Source organism: Xenopus laevis, chromosome 8L (assembly GCF_017654675.1).
Source record: "Xenopus laevis strain J_2021 chromosome 8L, Xenopus_laevis_v10.1, whole genome shotgun sequence".
NCBI lineage: Eukaryota > Metazoa > Chordata > Amphibia > Anura > Pipidae > Xenopus > Xenopus laevis.
Window position 1 is genome coordinate 94,162,329 of NC_054385.1, and position 20,665 is coordinate 94,182,993.

General features: G+C 37.1%; 1 protein-coding gene and 1 pseudogene across 4 annotated transcripts in view; both read right to left on the reverse strand.

Moving 5' to 3' along the window:
* Positions 1–20,665, reverse strand: part of lrrc9.L (leucine rich repeat containing 9 L homeolog) — a 60,537-nt gene that overhangs the window by 25,529 nt on the left and 14,343 nt on the right. For 2 of the 4 annotated variants that reach the window (XM_018230667.2, XM_018230668.2), the window contains exons 8-20: positions 19,033–19,188; positions 16,591–16,811; positions 15,672–15,803; positions 12,806–12,982; positions 11,988–12,105; positions 10,629–10,758; positions 9,104–9,250; positions 8,488–8,609; positions 6,715–6,897; positions 5,532–5,651; positions 3,829–4,020; positions 1,679–1,804; positions 696–836 (exon numbers count right to left, since the gene is read on the reverse strand). In XM_018230667.2, coding sequence (XP_018086156.1) covers positions 696–836; positions 1,679–1,804; positions 3,829–4,020; positions 5,532–5,651; positions 6,715–6,897; positions 8,488–8,609; positions 9,104–9,250; positions 10,629–10,758; positions 11,988–12,105; positions 12,806–12,982; positions 15,672–15,803; positions 16,591–16,811; positions 19,033–19,188 — 1,965 coding nt within the window. The remainder of the gene's footprint in view (positions 1–695; positions 837–1,678; positions 1,805–3,828; positions 4,021–5,531; positions 5,652–6,714; positions 6,898–8,487; positions 8,610–9,103; positions 9,251–10,628; positions 10,759–11,987; positions 12,106–12,805; positions 12,983–15,671; positions 15,804–16,590; positions 16,812–19,032; positions 19,189–20,665) is intronic. The other 2 variants (XM_018230669.2, XM_041573104.1) reach the window with 2 other exon arrangements.
* LOC121397440 lies at positions 18,590–18,714 on the reverse strand (annotated as a pseudogene).

Sequence of the window (20,665 nt, forward strand, 5' to 3'; positions counted from 1 at the left end):
TGTCCCATCTCAGCCTGTCATGCTAATGAACTTCTGCTGCACAAATATGGCAGCCCCCTCATACAGGAACATGAGGCACCAGACAGATAATGTAAAAGCATTGTGCAAATACTTTATGGCAAAGTTATAAGTAGCTTTCAAATGTAATATTATGATAGATGTAAAAAAGAATTTAATTTCTAGTGTCAGTATCTCTTTAAGTCTTCTAGAAAATCATGTAAGCATTAAATAAACCCAATAGGCTGGTTTTGCTTCCAATAAGGATTGATTATATCTTAGTTGCGATCAAGTACAATGTACTGTTTTATTATTACAGAGAAAAAGGTCATAATTTTAATAATCATTCTAACACTGAACCAAATCGGAATCCTAATTTGCATATGCAAATTAGGGGTGGGAAGGGGGAAAACATTTTTCACTTCCTTGTTTTGTGACAAAAACTCATGCGATTTCCCTCCCTGTCCTAATTTGCATATGCAATTTAGGATTCAGATTTGGTTTGGTCTGGCAGAAGGATTCTGCAAAATCCGAGTCTATGTTCTGTTCTGATTCAGAGCTTTCTGGATAACTTGTTTCCGGATAGCAAATCCCATATGTGTATGTAACGTATATATGATATAATATATAGCACATCTTAGTTCCTCTGATTATAAAGTTAGTATAAAAAGGCAATCGTGTACATAAATGGTTCTTACCATGGTGTAACAACTGTTACTCAGTTCAGCATTTGGATCCAGACAATTCTTACTAAAATGAGCTAAGATTTGAGCAGATGGCAATAAATTTAGGCAGCGTGGTTTTACAGCGTCGGTCCGTGCATTGATCAGTAGTGAAGCCTGGAAGAACAGAAGCCATGAATACTCTTTGTAATGTCTGAAATGAAACAATTTAAGTGGACCTCTCTAAATAATACTGTGCCATTTGACTACTGAGGGTAACCTTTTGGGTATGTGTTTTCTTATGTACTGGTCACTATTTTGCTACTTTAAATGTGAGCTAAGGTACATATTTTTGGATACATGCCTGTCTTACCCTGTATGTGTGCTATGTGGAATGGACTGGATATGGTCTTTGGGAAACAGATTTTTTCCTTGTACCCACACTACTATTTTCTTTTGTTATCTAGAATTAATATTACATATATTGGTGTGCCCTTCTTAAATGTTATTTACCAATTTTTTTCCATTTTATCCCTGTTTATAAGTACAAACAATACTTGCTGGCTTTGAATGAGAAAAACGCACTGCTAGTTCATGTGTGATCTTAGAATCCCTTTATGCATACTCATTGCATGTTATAATTTTAAGTCTACTAATTTAACTGGAAGGGAGAAGCATCAAGTGTCCTTTCAGTAAAGTAGCATTTCCTGTTATTATCCCGAGCTTCCCACCTGAATGCTTTAGGGCACAGCTTCTTGATTTACTCTTCTGCTTTCTATGAAATATAATCCTCTCCTGAACATTCTTGAGTCATTTGATATACAGTACTACTTTCTGTCTTTTAATTTATATGAATGAAATGTTCAAGGCATGTCTCTACTCTCCACAACATTAGTTGTATTCATAGTATAGTCTGGAAAAGCTACAGTATTTACACATTTGCATACTTTGTTCTGACATACAGAAATCTTTAGTACAAAAAATATATTTTCTTGTATTACCAAGAATAAAATTGTAACCTGTGTAATTCTGGATCCAGAGGAAATCTGCAAAGCCTCAGAAAGCTCATCTTCTGTTATGAGGTCACCATTCAAATGAGTCAGTGATGGCAATATTGCAATTGCGGCCTTGTGCACTGAAGCTGGCTTGAAAAAGTGTAAACCAAGAATTACATGAAATATATTATAAAACCGATATACCAAAATACAAGGCCTTGTAGAGTCAAATACTGGGAATGTGTATTACAAATAACAATAGAAACTGTGTTATATAGGTAATTTTATCTGTCTAAAACTAGGCCACGCATTTAAGAAATGGCTTTTAAAACATGTGGGCTACGCGGTTGTTAGACTCTGCCAACATTTATATAATCTTTATTATAGTAAAACAAAGATTTCTGCAATTTCATTTTACATCTTGGCTGCAATACAATACAGAGTGAGAATTTATGCACATAATTATAAAGACACAAAAACTGAAAATGTAGTGGAATATTATCCATTATGCCTAAACAAACTACGTGCGGTAAACATAGCATGCGGTAAAGGAAAGTAATTACATTTTGTTCATTGAGATATTTAAACAAAGTAGTCTGCAAAGAAAGCTACAAAAGGCTTCCATTGAGAGTAGGATGACACACTGTTAAAGCCAATTAGCATCTTAAATATATTCTTTAAGAAGGCTTTCCTTATTTCAAAAACACTAGAATACAAGGTGTAATGGCACATTGCTAGAAGTGTACATTAGGGAAATCCATCACTGATTGGTTATTTTCTGGTATAATCAGGAGCATAACCCCCCCCCCAGAAAAACCTGTTAATGACCTCATCTCTATTACATGTCACCCCCTGAGCCTCCCAGAGCCAATAGCTTGACTCCCCCCTATAGTGATGCCACTGGGCATAATTGAGATGCAGTAGTATGTAAAAATACCTGTGCTGTTCTCTTGTAATAAACTTTGTCCAATAAGCATTTTTTCCAACAGCCCTTCCTGTCACCATTCTACATGCATCAGACAGGACACTTTTCTTTAATTAACAGTACAAGTGATGACTGCAAGACAGGAGCCTATTGGCCACCACCAACAGATAACAGTGGCAGTCACAATGCTCTGTGTACCATAAGCCTTATGGGGTGGCCACTCTATGGGGTGAGAGGGGAAATATATTAAAGGAGAATTCAACCCTAAAATTAAAAAAACCCTACCTTACATAAACCCCCTCCCTCCTCCACCAGTGTTACCCGGGCAAATGCCCCTAATGTCTTACTTACCCCTCGGTGCAGATTCAGGCATCGGAGTTCACGGGCGCCATCTTCTTCTCTTCAAAAATCTTCGAAATGAGCCCGGCGTGGAGGCACATGTGCCGTTGGAGCAATTTTCTGTTTTGCAACAACTGCTCATGCGCTCAAACTCCCGAAAATTGCAGAATGTCCGGTCTCATTCTGAAGATTACCAAAGCGGCTGATGATGGTGCCCGTGAACTCCGATGCCTGAATCTGCACCGAGGGGTAAGTAAAACATTAGGGGCTTTTGCCCAGGGAAACACTTAGGCTGGAGGGAGAAGGTAGGGGGGTAGGGGTTTTTTTAACTTTAGGGTTGAATTCTCCTTTAAAGGGGTGATTTATTATAATAATTATGATTGCAATTTTACATACATTTTTAGTGATTTTCAGCACTTTTAGACAGTTCTAACAGGGCTAACACTAGGTTTTTTAGCTCAGAAACTCTCTTGCAAGGGTGTCAGGGACCCTGTCTATGCACTTTCTATTCACTTTACTTTAATGTATAGTCTGTATAGTCAGTTAATCCTAGTATTTCTGACTCTCTTACATCAGGTGTTTAGCCCAAAAGCCTGGTTATAGCAGCTTCTTAGAGAAGCACAGTTATAAACTTTGAGAATTCCATTCCTCCTGCTGCTATGGAAGTGGATAATGAGGACTAAGGAAAGCCAAGGGTAAAAACTGCAAATGTAGTCAGAAAAATAGGCATGGGCAACTGGTGGTCCTAAATATACTGTAGCACTACGAATGAGAATGCTATAGATAAATAAATTAATTATATATTGTTTGTAGCACACTAAAAAAGAGCAATACTTCCTTAGAATGCTTATTATAGCGCATGCAGGATGTAGTAACAATTACAATAATCCTCAGTAATTCGTTTACCAACCTTTTGCCAGAGATTGTATCGAATGTCCAGGGATGAAAGCTGTACTGCATGCTTACGTAATATGTGAAAATCTTCTCTGCTATTAGTCAATTTGTTCCAACTTAAGTCTAAGTATTTCAGCTTCCCTAAACCTTTAAATCCTTCCAGAGTTATCACCTGATTAAAGCTGGCATCCAAGTATTCCAAATTAGGCTTTGTAAATGGTAAGAGGTTAAATGGTTAGAGAGATATATAAAAAACATGAATGGAATTGTATAGCATTCAGTTACGTGCAATTCTCAGATGAAACTACAGTTATTTTAAAAGACACTGAACATGAAATGTATGAGGAACAATCATGACAAGCAATTATTATGATCAGGCACTCCAATTAATGGAAACTGACACCATATACATAAATAAAACATAATATCCCATGGATAACATTTTTTTTTAAACAATGGATTATTTGCAGTACAGCAAACTGAATTTCTTGTATGAAAGTATGCAACAACCCATATATATTTGTATATATTTATGCCAGGTTTAAATGTACAGTGAAACCTCAATAGTAGTTCAAAAATGTGTTGATACAAAACAGCGCAGAGGTTCTGCTGCAAAAGTGCCTTTATTTAACACGACATGTTTCGAGCACCAAGGCTCTTTATCAAGTGTATATCAGCCAAACCAGTGTACAACATTAAATACAATAATAATAAAATAATATTAAATAATAATAATAATATTAAATAGTAATAATAATTTATTGTATTTAATGTTGTATACTGGTTTGGCTTATATACACTTGATAAAGAGCCTTGGTGCTTGTAACATGTCGTGTTAAATAAAGGCACTTTTGCAGCAGAACCTCAGCGCTGTTTTGTATCGACACCTATAATTTTTGAACTACTATTGATGGCTTTGGATGGAAGCAAGGTGCCGCGATACCTAAACTAAACCAAAGAGGAACAAGTACCAGTTTATTACATTTACTCCCAGTGAAACCTCAAGTTTACATTCCCTGATTTTAATTTCACCCTCATTTTACATTGTTATTTTGTAGTTCCACCTATATATTATGCATAATACATTTCCCTGATTTTACATTTTCCTGCATTTTACACCATTTTTTCCCCTTGACAAATGTAAAATGGGGGTTCTGCTGTATTATAAAATAAAGAAAACATCATGGGGAAATTCTAACCAGGTAAGAATCATTTTCCAAGATAGAAAACTCATTAAAACGTATAGAGAGTTTTCTAACTCAATTTGTTCTTGAGATGTCTTTCAATTTACTTACACAGCAAATTCCCAACATCATACTGTGCTAAGGCCATTAGAAATGTGCATTATATAACCAAGTCTAATATAAGGGATGCTTGCTTGGTTGCTAAGAATATATCCAAGACCATCAGAACCTCTGATTATTCTGGTAAAAAGTAATGGTTTTTTTATTTTCAGAAATGTTTTTACAAATAATTTGACCTGGTTAAATTACCCCCATTTATTACAGCAATTGCACACACATACTGAAAATGTCAAAAGCTTTTCAGAAAAGATGCAGTTATTAAAAACCTAATGGCTTAAAATGAATATTGTGTATACTGTATATAAAAAATAAAATCCTTGAGGCATACTTATAAGTACTATATACTCAGGTTAGCATTTTCCAGAAGTTTACATGTATTATAAAATAAAAAAAGAAATCATGCGGAAATCCTTACCAGGTAAGAAACATCTTCCAAGCTCGAAAACTCATTAAAACTTATAGTGAGTTTTCGAAGTCCATTCAATCTTGAGATATCTTTCAATTTACTTAGACTGTTTCCATGTAAATTTAGGACCTATTTAAAAATTTTAAAAAAACATATTAAATCTGAACTCAATATTTTTTTTCAAATGTTTATGTCACCAATGCATCTATCCAATTCTTGAAGTCTTTGAACAACTGGACATTGTACAAGAAAAACCAAACACAGTCTTCAGCGATGATCCCACTTTGAATATATTTGTATCTGCCTGTTCTCCATTAAAACATAAAGTCAAGTATTTCTCTTTCCTTGATTTGAATTACTTTTCTTATGTTTTTATGACTTTTGATTGAGCTTACTTGCCAGACAACAAAAAAACACAATTATAGTATTGAAATAATATCTAAACTGACAGGGGAAAGGTACTTGGTGGACCAGCTGAACATAACTAAGTACACGGACAGAATTATGAACCCTCAAGATTCAGTTTTGTGCAAAATGAATTAAGACAACAAGAGTGAGTTTCTGTACTTTTTCTGCATTTGATTGCTTTCGCTTGCTTTTGAACCAATTTTATAAAAAAAAAATTTTTTTCCTAGAAGCAGGATTTTTTTTACAAAAAAATAATAAGCTGGGCAGTGTTTTATTTCTAGCAAAAAAAAACCCTTGTGGAAAAAAGACATTTGATTTTATTTAAAAAAAATCTTTCAGAAGGCAGCCAAAGCAATGGATTGCAGAAAACACGTTAGTTTTAAGAAGTAGATGTTTTTGTCCCTCTTCCTGTTTTCAAATGCTGGGAGGTGCCTCTAATGATTCATGGGTTCCCTTGCATCCTGTGCAAACCACCTTCCTCTAAATTGTTTAATTTTAATTCCATTGGCAGAGCACTGCTTGTACCTGTCAATGGAACAGGAGCATGAATTTCATGTACTGCAAACATTTTGTGTCCCTATGGGCTCAAGCACTTGAGCCTGTTTCACTGGTAATCAAGGTTGAATATCTTGTATCACCAAAATAATCAAACCTTTACAACAAATACACAGTATTGAGGTTATAGACTAGTAGATACTTTTGTTTTTAATTCTAATGATCAACAAATGTTATGCTTTCATCAAAAGAAACACATTTATAGAGAAAGTAGGTTGACAGTACTCACCGCTATCTGACTGTAAATATTAGCGTTAGCCACTGACAGAACTGTCTTTTCATCGAGGCTGATAATTTTGGGTTTTGGCTTTAATACTGGCTCCAGACTAATAGCAGCTTCATCCAGGTTAAGATCATGTGATATATCTTCAGCATTTTCATTGGGTGATGGTACAAACCCTGACGTATTTTCCTACAAGAAAAAAATACAGTGTAAAAGATGGTTACATGAAGAAAAACAACACATTTATTGACAACTTTTAATTTTCTTCTTATGTGTTATATATTTGTTTAAGTCTTTAAAAAAACTAAAGCGTAACAAAAAAGTAGAGTAGAAATGCTGCTCGTTATGTTCTATGCCTCTGAAGATTCTCTCAGTATCCCCACAACTTATTTTCTGTTGATTCACAACACAAGCTCTGTGCTGCTGTCAGTTAACTGTGATTAGGGGCTGATTCACAATATACTGTACATATAGAATATAAATGTCATGTTACAAGGTTGATTAGTAATTGATTCATATTCTTACTGCATGGCTGCCTATAAATCAGAACAATTAGGGGGTTATTTACTAAAATCATTAAAATAAAAAAGCTTGACCAAACTCCCATCCCCGATTTTGTCTTATTTAATAATAAAATAACTCTATTGAATTGGATTGGTAAAAAAACTCAATAAAATTGAGCGAAACCCCAAATTCCTAGATTTTCCTGGGTTTTTGCCTGAAAACCCCAAATTTCTTGGATTATCGGGCTAAATCCAGTGCAGACCACAATATCTTCAAATTGGGATAGGGATCTCCCAATGATTTATACAAGACCTCAACAGGTCTGAGATGGCAGATTTTCAGATTCAGGCTTTTTGCAGCATCTGGGTATAATAAATCTTGAAAATTTTTAGGTTTTTTACCCATGAAAAATTTGAGTTTTTGGCCCAAAAAGCCTAACCAGATAAATTTGAGGTTTAGCAAATAACCCCCTAAGTATCAGAATTCAGTAATCAGCTCTGTAGCATCAGCTTCTATGACAGGTGAACCTAAATTTTTGGCTATATAATTTCTGATGCACACTGACGCTCCTAACAATATCCAAGATGGGGCGCTCCTGTAATAACTTTAAAAGCCTGGATTATTACTGTTATAGCTGGGGCTGTAAGTTCAGTATATAAAATATGGCTTTTATAGCCGTACTGGTTTTAGGGTTTAGGTACATGATCATATTCACAACACAACTCATATTCATATATGTGTTTGATATGGCCATGTCTACTTGCCTTATCACTAGGAGAAACATTAGAATGGTGATAGAGATGATAGATGGTTTTAAAGTGGGCAATTTCTTAAAGGCACTCTAACCCTATTTAAATTATCCTCTTTTTGTATTTGTGGGAGATGAAAGTATAATTACATTTTATAAAGGTATTCATGCATCTGCTTGATAATTATGCCTTGCCAGAAAAGATCTGTGCTTCAGTCCTGTGTTTGGTTTACCAAACTTTTACAGCTGTAACAAGACCCTGCAACAATGACTTTGTGGGTGAACATGTGGTTGGAATTGACATTACATTTGTTGGTAAAGTCAACAGGCATCAACAGGCATTTGTTAAAGTCAACATTTGGATCTTCCTTCAGTTAGCAAAGTTATACTACAACCTTCATGGAAACTCTTAACAGACAAATGTAAATCATTTTTAGGGAAAGTACTGTCAAAAAGTAATTTCTATATAATATATATATATATTTATATACTTTATATACTTTTGGAAGTTAGTAAATTTATCTTACCGTGGAAATGTATTCAAACTCAACGACGTATTCAGGCAAAATGAGTTCATGATCAAACACAAACCACTCACACTGTCGTAGACTGCAGTCACAGTTCCCATGTTCCTTAGAAGAACAGATTTCTACAACGAGGTATATAAGCATTAGCACTAGCAATTCTCCAAAAAAAATGATATTTTGGCACTGTAGCATACTGTTGTTTGACTTATAAACATGGGCCACAAAGAGCTCCAATAGGACATATGTATTTGTGAATGTTTACCAAGAAACAAACATAACAAATTGTTTAATTGAATTTTGTTGCTGTTTTATCTGAGGCAATATGCATACATCTGAATTATATTGCAGTTTCTTATTTGCGTTTAGACACAGGAAAAAGTATTGTGCGTGCAGCACATCTATGTAAATATGTCCCTGGATTTCACTTGGAAAATCAGGTAACCTTACTCCAGAGTAGTAATTATATTCCTACTAAAGTGGCTAGACCTACATTGTGAGAACCACTGTACTATGCTATGTTAGCATCTGTTTTCAAAAGAGGAAGCTTATTTATCTCACTAAATAATGTTTTCTTGTTATATCTTTCACTATATACATATCTGACAGCCCAACTTACCATCATTTGATGAATGAAAGGTGCTGTTTGAAAATTTCTGTAGTCTATACACTGAATTAGCTGTTGTGTAGTTATTTGGTTTGATAGGAAGATCATCCCGTGCTTGTACACTTCGTCCCAGGAACACTTTAGCAATGACAAGTATACCTATGGGTAAGCAAAAAGTTCATTATAGTAAAATAGATTAAGAAAATATGTTCTTATTTAGAGAATAATCTTGATAAGGGCAGTTCACAACAGATATAAAAACGATATACAGTATTACCTAAACTTTATGTGCCGTTGTTTAAACACTTTCTAAGACTTATGTTTAAAGCTTTATTTAGCATAATATGAGTTTTCCAGTCAGAACAAGAACAGTTATCACTCTGTTTGTGTTATATGTTGCAAATAATAAAGAAAAATGGGTTGATGCCTGTTACATTTAGATGGCCTTCCTGTAATTCAGAGCTTTCTGGATAACGGGTTTCAGGATAATGATCCCATAACTGTATTTAGTAAATTCCTATGTTTAGAAAACATTTTTCTTGGTAGTTTGGGTACTGAAAATGGTAAAATACTTCATAAAAAAACCTAAATGAAGAAAGTGTTGATAGTAAATGTGCTTGCTGATCTAAACTGTCTACAAAAATCAGCAGCATTCCACGGGGCAAATTCACTAAACTCCGAAAACGGCCTCACTCACAGCACAACACTTCGCCAGGCGTAGATTCATAGTAACATAGTAAGTTAGGTTGAAAAAAGACACATGTCCATCAAGTTCAACCTTTTGACTTTTTTTTTTAACCTGCCTAACTGCCAGTTGATCCAGAGGAAGGCAAAAAACCCCATCTGAAGCCTCTCCAACTTGCCTTAGAGTGGAAAAAAATTCCTTCGTGACTCCATTCGCCAGGACAACGCTAATTCACTTAAATACTAATTTGCGCAAAACATTGGCGAAGTTGCGCTTGCGTTACTGTGCCAAGCGAAGCAAAGTTGCGCTAGCGTTGCCTAATTTGCATACGGCGGGAAGTTAAAGTTCAATGGACGTATATGTTGCAGCAAATACATTACATTACTCAAGCCGGGAAACCTTAATAAAAGAAAATAGAGTTGTTATATTGCCCTACACATGAGCCCAGTGTATAGTTTATGTGCCATATGTTAGGAAATGTAGGGGGGAAGCCGGTTACCCCAAAAAAAATGTTACGCTCTTTTGCAGCCTATCACCCTGAAAAAAGGAAAATACACTAGTGTTTTTTGGGACTTAGAAAATTTTTCAACTATTTTTTGAGGAAGTCCTATCTACTCTATTACCGTTAGTAAATCGCTGAAGTTAAGAAATGACGTCACGCTGGCAAATTTTCGACAGCGTTAGTCACTTCCCCCTTTAGTAAATTTACCCCCAAAATACTTCCCATTGTGATGCAGCATTATATGAAGGATTAATTGCATTTCTGGTACACAAACAACTCCAAAACAAAGTGTTGAGTTCATGACATTTGTAATTTACTATACAGCTGACGTGCTACAGTAATTAGGTTACCATCTTTAAAAGCCTCTGGACTGCAGTTCTTGTCCATTGCTTGTTTTTGTAAGAACTCTAATCTTGGTCCCTCGCACAAACTCATACTGTTGGTAAGAAGAACAGCCTCACTTTGTTCTTGTTCAGGCAGCTGCATAAAATACAACATGACACATTATGGACTAAAACAATACAAATTATGGCACAAAAAAGATTTACCACATCACACAGTTCAACTATATACAGCAAAGCATTCATTATCTTAGCCAAAAGATAACTTAAATTTTTATGTTTTGAATATTTAAAAAAAAAATCACAATTATTCCAGTTTACAATGATGCATCCTTTTTTATTTTATAGGACAATTTTTTATATAAATTTTCTCATAAGAGTAGATCCCACTTTGTATCTGATTACCATTGCATATGTTTATGTCCCATGCTACCAATAAGGATCAATTATAACTTAGTTAGGATTGAGTACTACCTATTGTTTCATTATTACAGAAAGAAAGCAAATCATTTAAAAAAAATAAAAAATTAAATAAAATGGGAGTCTATGGGGTATGGCCTTCCTGTAATTCAGATCTTTCTGGATAACAGGTTTCCAGATAATGGATCCCACACCTGCATAATCATTTTAAGTTCTGACATGGTATGAAAACTTTAAATACAAAATCATGAATTAGAAACTTTGCCTCTTTAGAAGCTACTTGGAATTTTAGTTTATAGAAACAAAAAGGAAAACATTTTAAAGACTGTAGTAGCAAATCATGAAGGATTCCCAGCAGTACATTCTTTTTGTTCCCATATATCTACACTGGAATAGTAAAAAAACTGTTAAGAAAATGGGACACTAACCCAAACAATTCGCCCATCACTAGTCTCAAATAATTGGACCTTCGGATACCATACACCAAAACCTACCATGCGCTGCAATGTTTCAAATTGTGCTGTGTAGATGATGCAGTATTTCAGACATTGTTCTAATGCCATGGATTCGGTTCGGGATTCGACCAGTATTCTGTCTTTTTCAACAGGATTCAATCCTTCTGCCCGGCCTAACCGAATCCAAATCCTAATTTGCATATGCAAATTAGGGGTGGTGAGGGAAATTGTGTGACTTTTTGTCACAAAACAAAGAAGTAAAAAATGTTTTCCCCCTCCCACCCCTATTTTGAATATATAAATTAGGATTCAGGTTAGTTTCGGTATTCGGCCGAATCTTTCACGAAGGATTCAGGGGGTTCGGCCAAATCCAAAATAGTGGATTCTGTGAATCACTACTTTCAGGTTACTTCTTATGTTATATTTGCTGACTTATTTTAATTCTAGGGGATGCCTATTTTGGATGATATTCTTGTATAAAATCTTACTCTACCTGGGACAACTTGGTGATATCGAAGCCATTTTCAAGAACACAAAGAAGCTCCTTTTTATCTATAGGGAGCTTGGGGTCAAACATGTAAAAAAGATACTCCAGTTTTTTCTTGTAGCTCCTTATAGATATAATACAGAAAGAAAAAATTAGTTACAGTGGAAAACATCTACCGGTATATCATTTCACAATATTAGTGTAGTGCCCATGAAAAATGATCCATTATAGCAAATTATATGTGATTTTTTTATCTAACGTTCTAGTTAATTTACAATAAAACTATTTAGAATAATTTTATGTTGATCATAAAAGCCAGATTATTCTGTGCAGGGAATATTACTAGTAATTTTCAGACTTGTTTTGGGGAGGCAAAAGCGAATGCAAAGCTGATGAAAAGCAGCTGATTTAAAGAATCATTATTATCAGCAGCACTGTGCAATAAATGGGTCTAAACATTGAGCATACGGATTTATATACAAAGCAGCCAATAATCAAAAACAGTAAAAACAGCCCTGCCCAAAAGAGCTTACTAGAACTAATTACTTATTCAGCTAATTTACAGAATGAAACAAAGTACTGCATTTTGCAGTAGTAAAATGTAAGGGTACCCAAATTAACTGATTACATATTTTAATTAAATAAAATAAATGGACCATAGAGCAAGGAGTAAGGAAGTTGCACCATAAAAAGTAAGTTATTTGCTCTGGTAATGTTGACATGGCAGACACACAGAACAAATAACAGCAGACCAACCTGCTCATATTTGTTTCACTGTGACTGATGTGGGTTCTGACTATTACTAATGTCATAAGAAAACTTACTCTGTGTTATACTGGTCTTCGTTATCCATGCAGTTCTGCACTTTCTCCTCAAATTTTAGTCTAAGCATACGATTGTGTACTCTGATTATTCTGTGAATTTTAATGCCAGAAATTCCATAAGCTCTAAAGTTCATTGCACAAAACCTTGAAACAATCAAATCATAGCAAGATTTAAACCTGAAACGAGAACACAGAAAACAGAAAGAGTTTAAATTTTGATGCTAATTTTCACACAAGCATTTTCAGTGGTCAGCTAGCTCTACTTTTAGCTCTACTGCAGCGCTCAGTTTAAGGGTGATGGCAGACATCCATCCTGTTGCCAGGGCTAAATCTCCTTAAAGGAGTAGCAAAACGGCAGAATATACTGTTAAATTGGTGTCAGTGTGAATCTTGATGGGTAAATCGTGTAAGCATAGGAAATTCCTTCACCTGCATATTCCAGCACTTTCACAAATCATATGGGGGAAGTCTGCCTGTTTATTGTGTTTTATTTGGAAGGAAATTCAAAAATAATAAGAACCATGAATAACCTGCAAATATTTTTTTATAAACAATGCTGAGTAGCATATAAAAAAAAATTAGGTGCCCCTCTACAAAATATATGACACCTGTAAGTTCCATACAAAAATTGAGTGCTGTACCTATTAACCGATCAACCTCTTCAGGTTCAGGTGCTTAAAGCCTATAAGACCTCCTGCTCAGGGTCAGTACAATATTTGGGGCAAATTCACTAACCTGCGGAAATTCGCCAGCGACTGCTTTGCTCACCTCGCCACACTTCGCCAGGCCAACGCTAATTCACTAAAATGCAAAGTTGCGTCCAGGGCGCCGAACTATTGCGAAGTTTTGCTAGCGTTAATTCAGCAAGCAAAGTGAAGTTGCGCTAGCGTTGGCTAATTTGAATACAGTGGGAAGTTACATTTAATTGGGAAGTATATGTTGCAGCAAATGCATTACACTACACAAGCCCGGGAAACCTTAAAGGGATCCTGTCATTGGAAAACATATTTTTTTTCAAAACGCATCAGTTAATAGTGCTAATCCGGCAGAATTCTGCACTGAAATCCATTTCTCAAAAGAGCAAACAGATTTTTTTATATTTAATTTTGAAATCTGAAATGGGGCTAGACATATTGTCAATTTCCCAGCTGCCCCTGGTCATGTGACTTGTGCCTGCACTTTAGGAGAGAAATGCTTTCTGGCAGGCTGCTGTTTTTCCTTCTCAATGTAGGAGTCTCAGTGGGACATGGGTTTTTACTATTGAGTGTTGTTCTTAGACCTACCAGGCAGCTGTTATCTTGTGTTAGGGAGCTGCTATCTGGTTACCTTCCCATTGTTCTTTTGTTTGGCTGCTGGGGGGAAAAGGGAGAGGGGTGATATCACTCCAACTTGCAGTACAGCAGTAAAGAGTGATTGAAGTTTATCAGAGCATAAGTCACATGACTTGGGGCAGCTGGGAAATTGACAATATGTCTAGCCCCATGTCAGATTTCAAAATTGAATATAAAAAAAACTGTTTGCTCTTTTGAGAAAAGGATTTCAGTGCAGAATTCTGCTGGATCAGCACTATTAACTGATTCATTTTGAATTTTTTTTTTTCCCATGACAGTATCCCTTTAATAAAAGAAAATAAAGTTGTTATATTGCCCTACACATGTGCCCAGTTTATAGTTTATGTGCCATATGTAAGGAAATGTAGGGGGGAAGCCAGTTACCCTAAAGAAAAATTTACAATCTTTTGCAGTGTATCACCCTGAAAAACTGAAAAGTCACTCTATTGCACTTAGCCTGGTCTGAGGTGGCAAGAGGTAACGTTCTTTAAAATCCACATCTTAGTGAATTTGCTTTGTTACGTCCATTCGCCAGAGCGAAAATTCGCCTGCCGTTAGAGTGCAAAGTAGCTCTACAGTCTATCTCCTTTGCTAGCGAATTCACGCCAGTGCCCGTTAGTAAATCGGCGAAGTCCCAAAATGACGTCACGCTGGTCAATTTTTTACCAGCGTTAGTCACTTCACACTTTAGTAAATTTGCCCCTATAAGCAAGTCCTGTGTGGCCCGAAATGTTGCCATGCTTTGATGTCTATAATTGAGCCAATAAAATCACTGTTGCATTCACCAAACAAATCAGTGTGCTACAGCAACCTTGGACTTACCTCTAAGTTCCATGACTTTTATAAAAAGTTCTAAGCATCCTTGATGACTTCTACTATCCCTGCATATTATCCCTATATACTTTATAGACTGGGCTATAAATATATACATTCATAAATAGATCTAAAAAGGTTTAAAAAATACATAAGAAGTTAAAGAAATAAAAATGATAGTGTTAATTTAAATTATTGGTTTAATCCATTGTTAATTTCTGTGTTCCTATGAAACAGTGAGCCTTATTGTATGCCCAGGGTTTACTTCTCCTTTAAATCAAATGCAATCTTGCTAGAAAATCAAAGGCTAAAGGCACTAGTGTACGGGCTTTCAGGTCTACAGAAGAATCAGAGTGAAGTACATGCAATGTTCCATTTGATGACATTGATGAATAATGACATGTCGACCCATCCCACCAAAAATGCTTCAAGGCATTTTCAAACTTTGACAGAGTGAAATATCACTGTGTTCATTATCAATCTACTTTATGGATATCAGAGAGAGTGAAAAGCATTAACTTTATTGAATCAGAAATGTTGGGCCATAGTTTATGACGGATTTGCTATGCTGAAAACTACACAAAGTTTTCGCATTTGCAATAGCTGGTAATTTGAATTCAACAAAGCTTTTACAGCCAATATACTTTTCTATAACACAACAGATGGAATATTATAGTAATTATCTCAGTGCTTAAAGAGATGTTGTCACAAGTTAAGCTTACCATGAATCTGCTGCAGTGCCTTCTTCAAAGCGAACATTCCCAACAGTTTCAAGCTCAGTCTGAAGAAACTGGACTAGCAGATGAGAGCTTTCTTTCATCCTTCTACACTTCTCCTCATGATGTTTTTCTACTCTGGAACAAGAAATTAAGCCAAAAAGGCCATACATAAAAATAAAGAGGGTGTGTATCTTTTGTGAGCATCTTTATAGTAGATGATTTACAAAATCATGCTTCTGTTTATTTAGCATCAGATTATGAAGACAAGGAGGCCGATTTACTAACACACAGGGTCGGACTGGACATGGGGGGGGCCCACCAGGTAACTATACTCCGGGGCCCCCCCGTGTGCATGCATGAACGTCTGGCCGCATGCCGGCATGTGTGCGCAAACAACGGTTGCGCATGTGTGATCGCCGACTCGCATGCGATACAGGCACAACGATTAATTTTTATTTGGGGGCCCGGACATGGGGGGAGGGGGGCTGGGCCGGGGGCCCACCGGGTTTTTTCCTGGCTTCCCGCCGGCCCAGTCCAACGCTGCTTACACATTTGCTCAATTGTACCTGTGCAACAAGCTTCAGTGACAAATTACTTTTTTTTTTTAATGGTCAAAGATCATCAAGGTAGTTAAGAGATCCTTTGAATGCTTGGACTTTTTATAGGTATCAGATTTGGCTAAATCCAATAGATAGGCTGTGCAAAATAAAAAAATATTTCTAATATAGTTAGTTAGCCAAAAATGTTATGTTTAAAGGTTGGAGTGACTGGATGTTTAAGATAATAGCCAGAACACTACTTCCTGCAAATTAGAGTTCAGATTCTGTTCATCTATTAACAAACTGTCTGTTTACTACAACTATGCAATCCAACATATGACAATATTTTACAGGATTTTAAACTTGGGGGGAACAAAACATACTCAGACAATTTCCATGTCCAGAATATCATCCTTTCTGTAAGTGCACGTATTTTCTTATACATCTGCTCCGGCCGATCTGAATTATTCTTGTTTCTTTCACTGGATGGCCATGAGTCTAACTCTTCAGAATCGGAGTTATTTTCATGAAACACATCGGCAATGGGAACATTTTCAAGTTGCAAGTTGCCAGATGACTGCATGTGAGACAGCTCATGCTCTAACTATAAAACAAAGAAAATGTATATGTGAATTATTATTGTTGGCCTATGTAAAATGACTAAAGGACATGTAAATTATATAGTGAATAAAGTACCCCTATTGTAAAATAAAGGATATTATAATTCACCAAGGTGTCCCATGACCATATAAAGGCAAGAGGTCAAAGGTCATGTACTGTTACACAGATCATAAAACTCCCATCACCAAGTCTGGCCAATCTCTTGCATCAGCCAAAGACCAGCAATAAAGCCTTACAACCCAGCATTTTCCCAGTTACAAGGGCATGTTGCTGGATAAGGGTGTCCTACAGTCAGGGGTGATTTCGGGGCTGCTGCCGCCCTCCGGCTCCACGCTTAAAAAGCAGCATCGGAGCTGGTCAAAGGGGTGCAGCATCACTAGTGAATTGAGCGCAATATCGCTCTGTGCACTAGCGTTTTAACCCGGAAATTCGGCTCTTAAATTTACAAGAGGTGGCCTTTTGCCATCCCTTGTAACTGGCCGCTGCTGCCGCCTGAGGCAAGATTCTCACCTTGCATCATGGCAGGAGCCGCCCTGCCTACAGCACCAATTTCGATATAACATGGGGGCAGCAACAGATACTCATCTCCTTTATAACATTTATCTGTTATACAGAATTCACAGTAAATGTAGTTTATTCTGGGGCACTCCGAAAGAACCAGGAAGGCAAAAGCAGGGGAAGGTGCAGAGAGCATGTTATTTTATGTGACAAAACACTGGTAAACTATGGAATTCTGTGGAGTTAATCCCCTGAGTAGCAAGATAGAAAGTAATGGTAGTTTGTGTTTGGCATTGTGATGCAGGCAAGAATGCTGGCATTCAGAAGCCCTGAGACACAGATGAATTGCGATGCTGAGACACAGGATAATGCATTATTCAGGACAGTATTCTGTGCTTTGTTTCCTGATGTGTAGATATCTGCACCACTTTACAAAAATCTCATTCCCTTTGATTACATTTGTACAATACAATGCACAATTATAAAAATATATAGTATTACACACTAGCTGTAGTTGTTTGTTTACTGATTTGAAGAGGTGAATAAGGGAAGCTTAGAAACTGATGCATGCGAAAAAAATCTTGAATATATTTCCTGTTTCTGCACATCCTAACAATCAACCTCTGGATAGTAGAATTTCTTTAAAGATTGTACATGGTCCCCTTACAGCAGTGATCCCCAACCAGTGGCTCATGAGCAACATGTTGCTCCTTGACCCCTTGGATGATATTGAATCATCCTTCCGAGTCCTACCCGAAGGCATGGGCTCCGTTGCCCAAGCTGTTCCCAGCTACCGCCAGCGAACAGCTCGAACGGGTGGGTCCCCCTTCGCCGAAGCTAGGGAGGGCCCACCACCCCGCCCCCCCGAAGGGGTTTGGGGACATTTGGACTCCCCTTCGCCGAAGCTAGGGGGAGTCCCGTCTACCCTGGGTTCTGCCGAAGCTTCCTCCAGGGCGTGTCATGGCCTGCGAGTCCAGCCAAAAGACCGTGACCCCATCCAGGGTGCTCAAACCAGACACAAAAAGGGTGCTGGAGTGGACGGTGCAAGGCCATTGGTTGCCTTTTGCAAGGCTCTGGTTGGCAGCCAGAAAAAGAAAAGACTTCCCGCCCACCTAATGGCAAGGGCAAAGGAAGTGAAGCTTGATTAAGCATGGGTGCATGTGCATCTCCCCTGACTTAAAATGCAAGTCAGGGGCCACCCTCATGGGAGCAGAGCGCCCAGCTTTCATCAAGCTTCTGCTTGTCAGCCTAGTCCAGAGGACCAATGGTTTCTCCGTTCTTCAGATAGGATCATTAGAACAGATACTCCTCTTTGGTCTTGCCAGCCAGAGGACCAAGTGGTTCCAAAGGTACTACACTTGATCTTAGCCAAAAGGCCGAGAAGCGATCCTTGACCCCTTGGATGTTGCTCCCAGTGGCCTTATTTTTTTGAATTTCTGGCTTGGAGGCAACCAAATTTACTGCCAAACAGAGCCTCCTGTAGGCTGCAAGTCTTCATTAGGGCTACCAATAGCCAATCATAGCCCATATTTGGCATTCCCAGGAATTGTTTGCATGTTTTGTTGCTCTCCAACTTATTTCTACATTTTAATGTGGCTCAAGGGTAAAAAAAGGTTGGGGACCCCTGCCTTAGAGAGTAAAACATTGGTCTTAAATTTACTGACCACTTCAAACAACCCAAGAATCCTTAATGATATACTACTCACATTTTTGACTATGAAACTAAGTGCTCTGATTCGATTCTCTGGAATCAGTTTTGCCTTGCATGTCCTTTCTCTCACTTTTTCAAGTTCTTCTCTTTGTTGCCTTTGGATATTCTTCACACGCATGTTGTAATACATTATTTTCTTAACCACTGTAGACTTTAAAGGAGAAATAAGTAAAGGGAATATTATACTGTGTGTTACTACACCTTAGTAGGCAATACATTAACTGAGGACCACAATACAAAGCCTAGCATCAATACGTTTCATTTAATTTCTTTGTTTGTTTTTTTTTCAATCCATGTCACATTTCATTAAATAGACTTCCAGAAACCTTGCTTATACAAACTGTGTTCATTCCTACATTTAAACTCCCATCAACTACCATAAACTTGAAATTCGAAAAAAAACGACCAATCGAAATTTATTTAAAAAAATCAATTTTTTTACAAACGGGTGAATAGGATCAAGCTGTGAATTCACATCGAAAAATTATATTTTTCAAAGTCCACCAAATGACTCCTAACTGGTTGTAGGAGGTCCCCCATAGGCTCTTAAACCAGTGTCGGACTGCCCCCCCCTTCTCCTGATGCCCCTTTATTTTTTTTAAAAAAAAAAGGATTTTCAGCGACACATAGCGCAGTGTGCGCATGTCACAGTAAGGGGACGGGGGGCCTGTAGGGGTGCCCTGGACTGCAGGCCTGGTGGGCCCCCCAGTCCAACCCTGGCTAAACACAAATTAGGCATGTTTTAGATGGTGAATAGTCGAATTTGAATTCTTAAAGAGACATTACATGATAAATTTCAAAATTCAAATTCCAAGAAGAGTAATAAGCGAGGTGAGCTAAAACCAGCTGTGAACACCAAGGGGGTTATTTACTAAACTCCGAATTGATCAAATTTTTTTATTAAAAAAACCATGACACACTGGATGGGGAATATCCCTCCTACCATACCCTTCTGGAGACGGCTGATAGACGGAGCTCTTCCATTAATTAAAGTAACGTATGAAACAAGAGGGGCACCAGAAAAATCCAACGAAAATTCAAAATTCAACAAAGTGTGGGGGGCCTGGTGTGACACAGCCTCCCTGGAACACATAAAACCTACATTTATTTGCTTCATTTCCTCATCTCCACACAGGCACGAACAACTGTTATTAACAATGTCAGCCATGTATCTGTACCAACAGAAATTGTAACTATTATATCAATCACAACTGTAAAATGTCTATTATTTTCTGTTTTGGGTTGTTTTATTTGTGGTTAAAACAATAAAATTTTACCTTTAAAAAAAAAAAACATTACAAAACTCCCATGCCCAATTTGATCTTTTTTATTCATTAAAAAACTCGAATTAATCGAATGGGGGAAAAAACGAGATAAAATCGTGCTAAAACCAGAATTGTTCTGAATTTTTTCCCAAATTTGTTTGCGCTTTTGCCCGAAAAACACCCATATTTTTGGGCTAAACCCAGCGCAAACCACAATAACAAAAACTGTTGAGATTAGTGCCTCTCCCATTGCCTCTCCCATTGCCTCTCCCATTGACCTATACTGAACCTTGACAGGTCTGAGATGGCGAATTTTCGGGTTCTGGCTTTTTGCAGCATCAGTGTATAATAAATTTTAAAAAA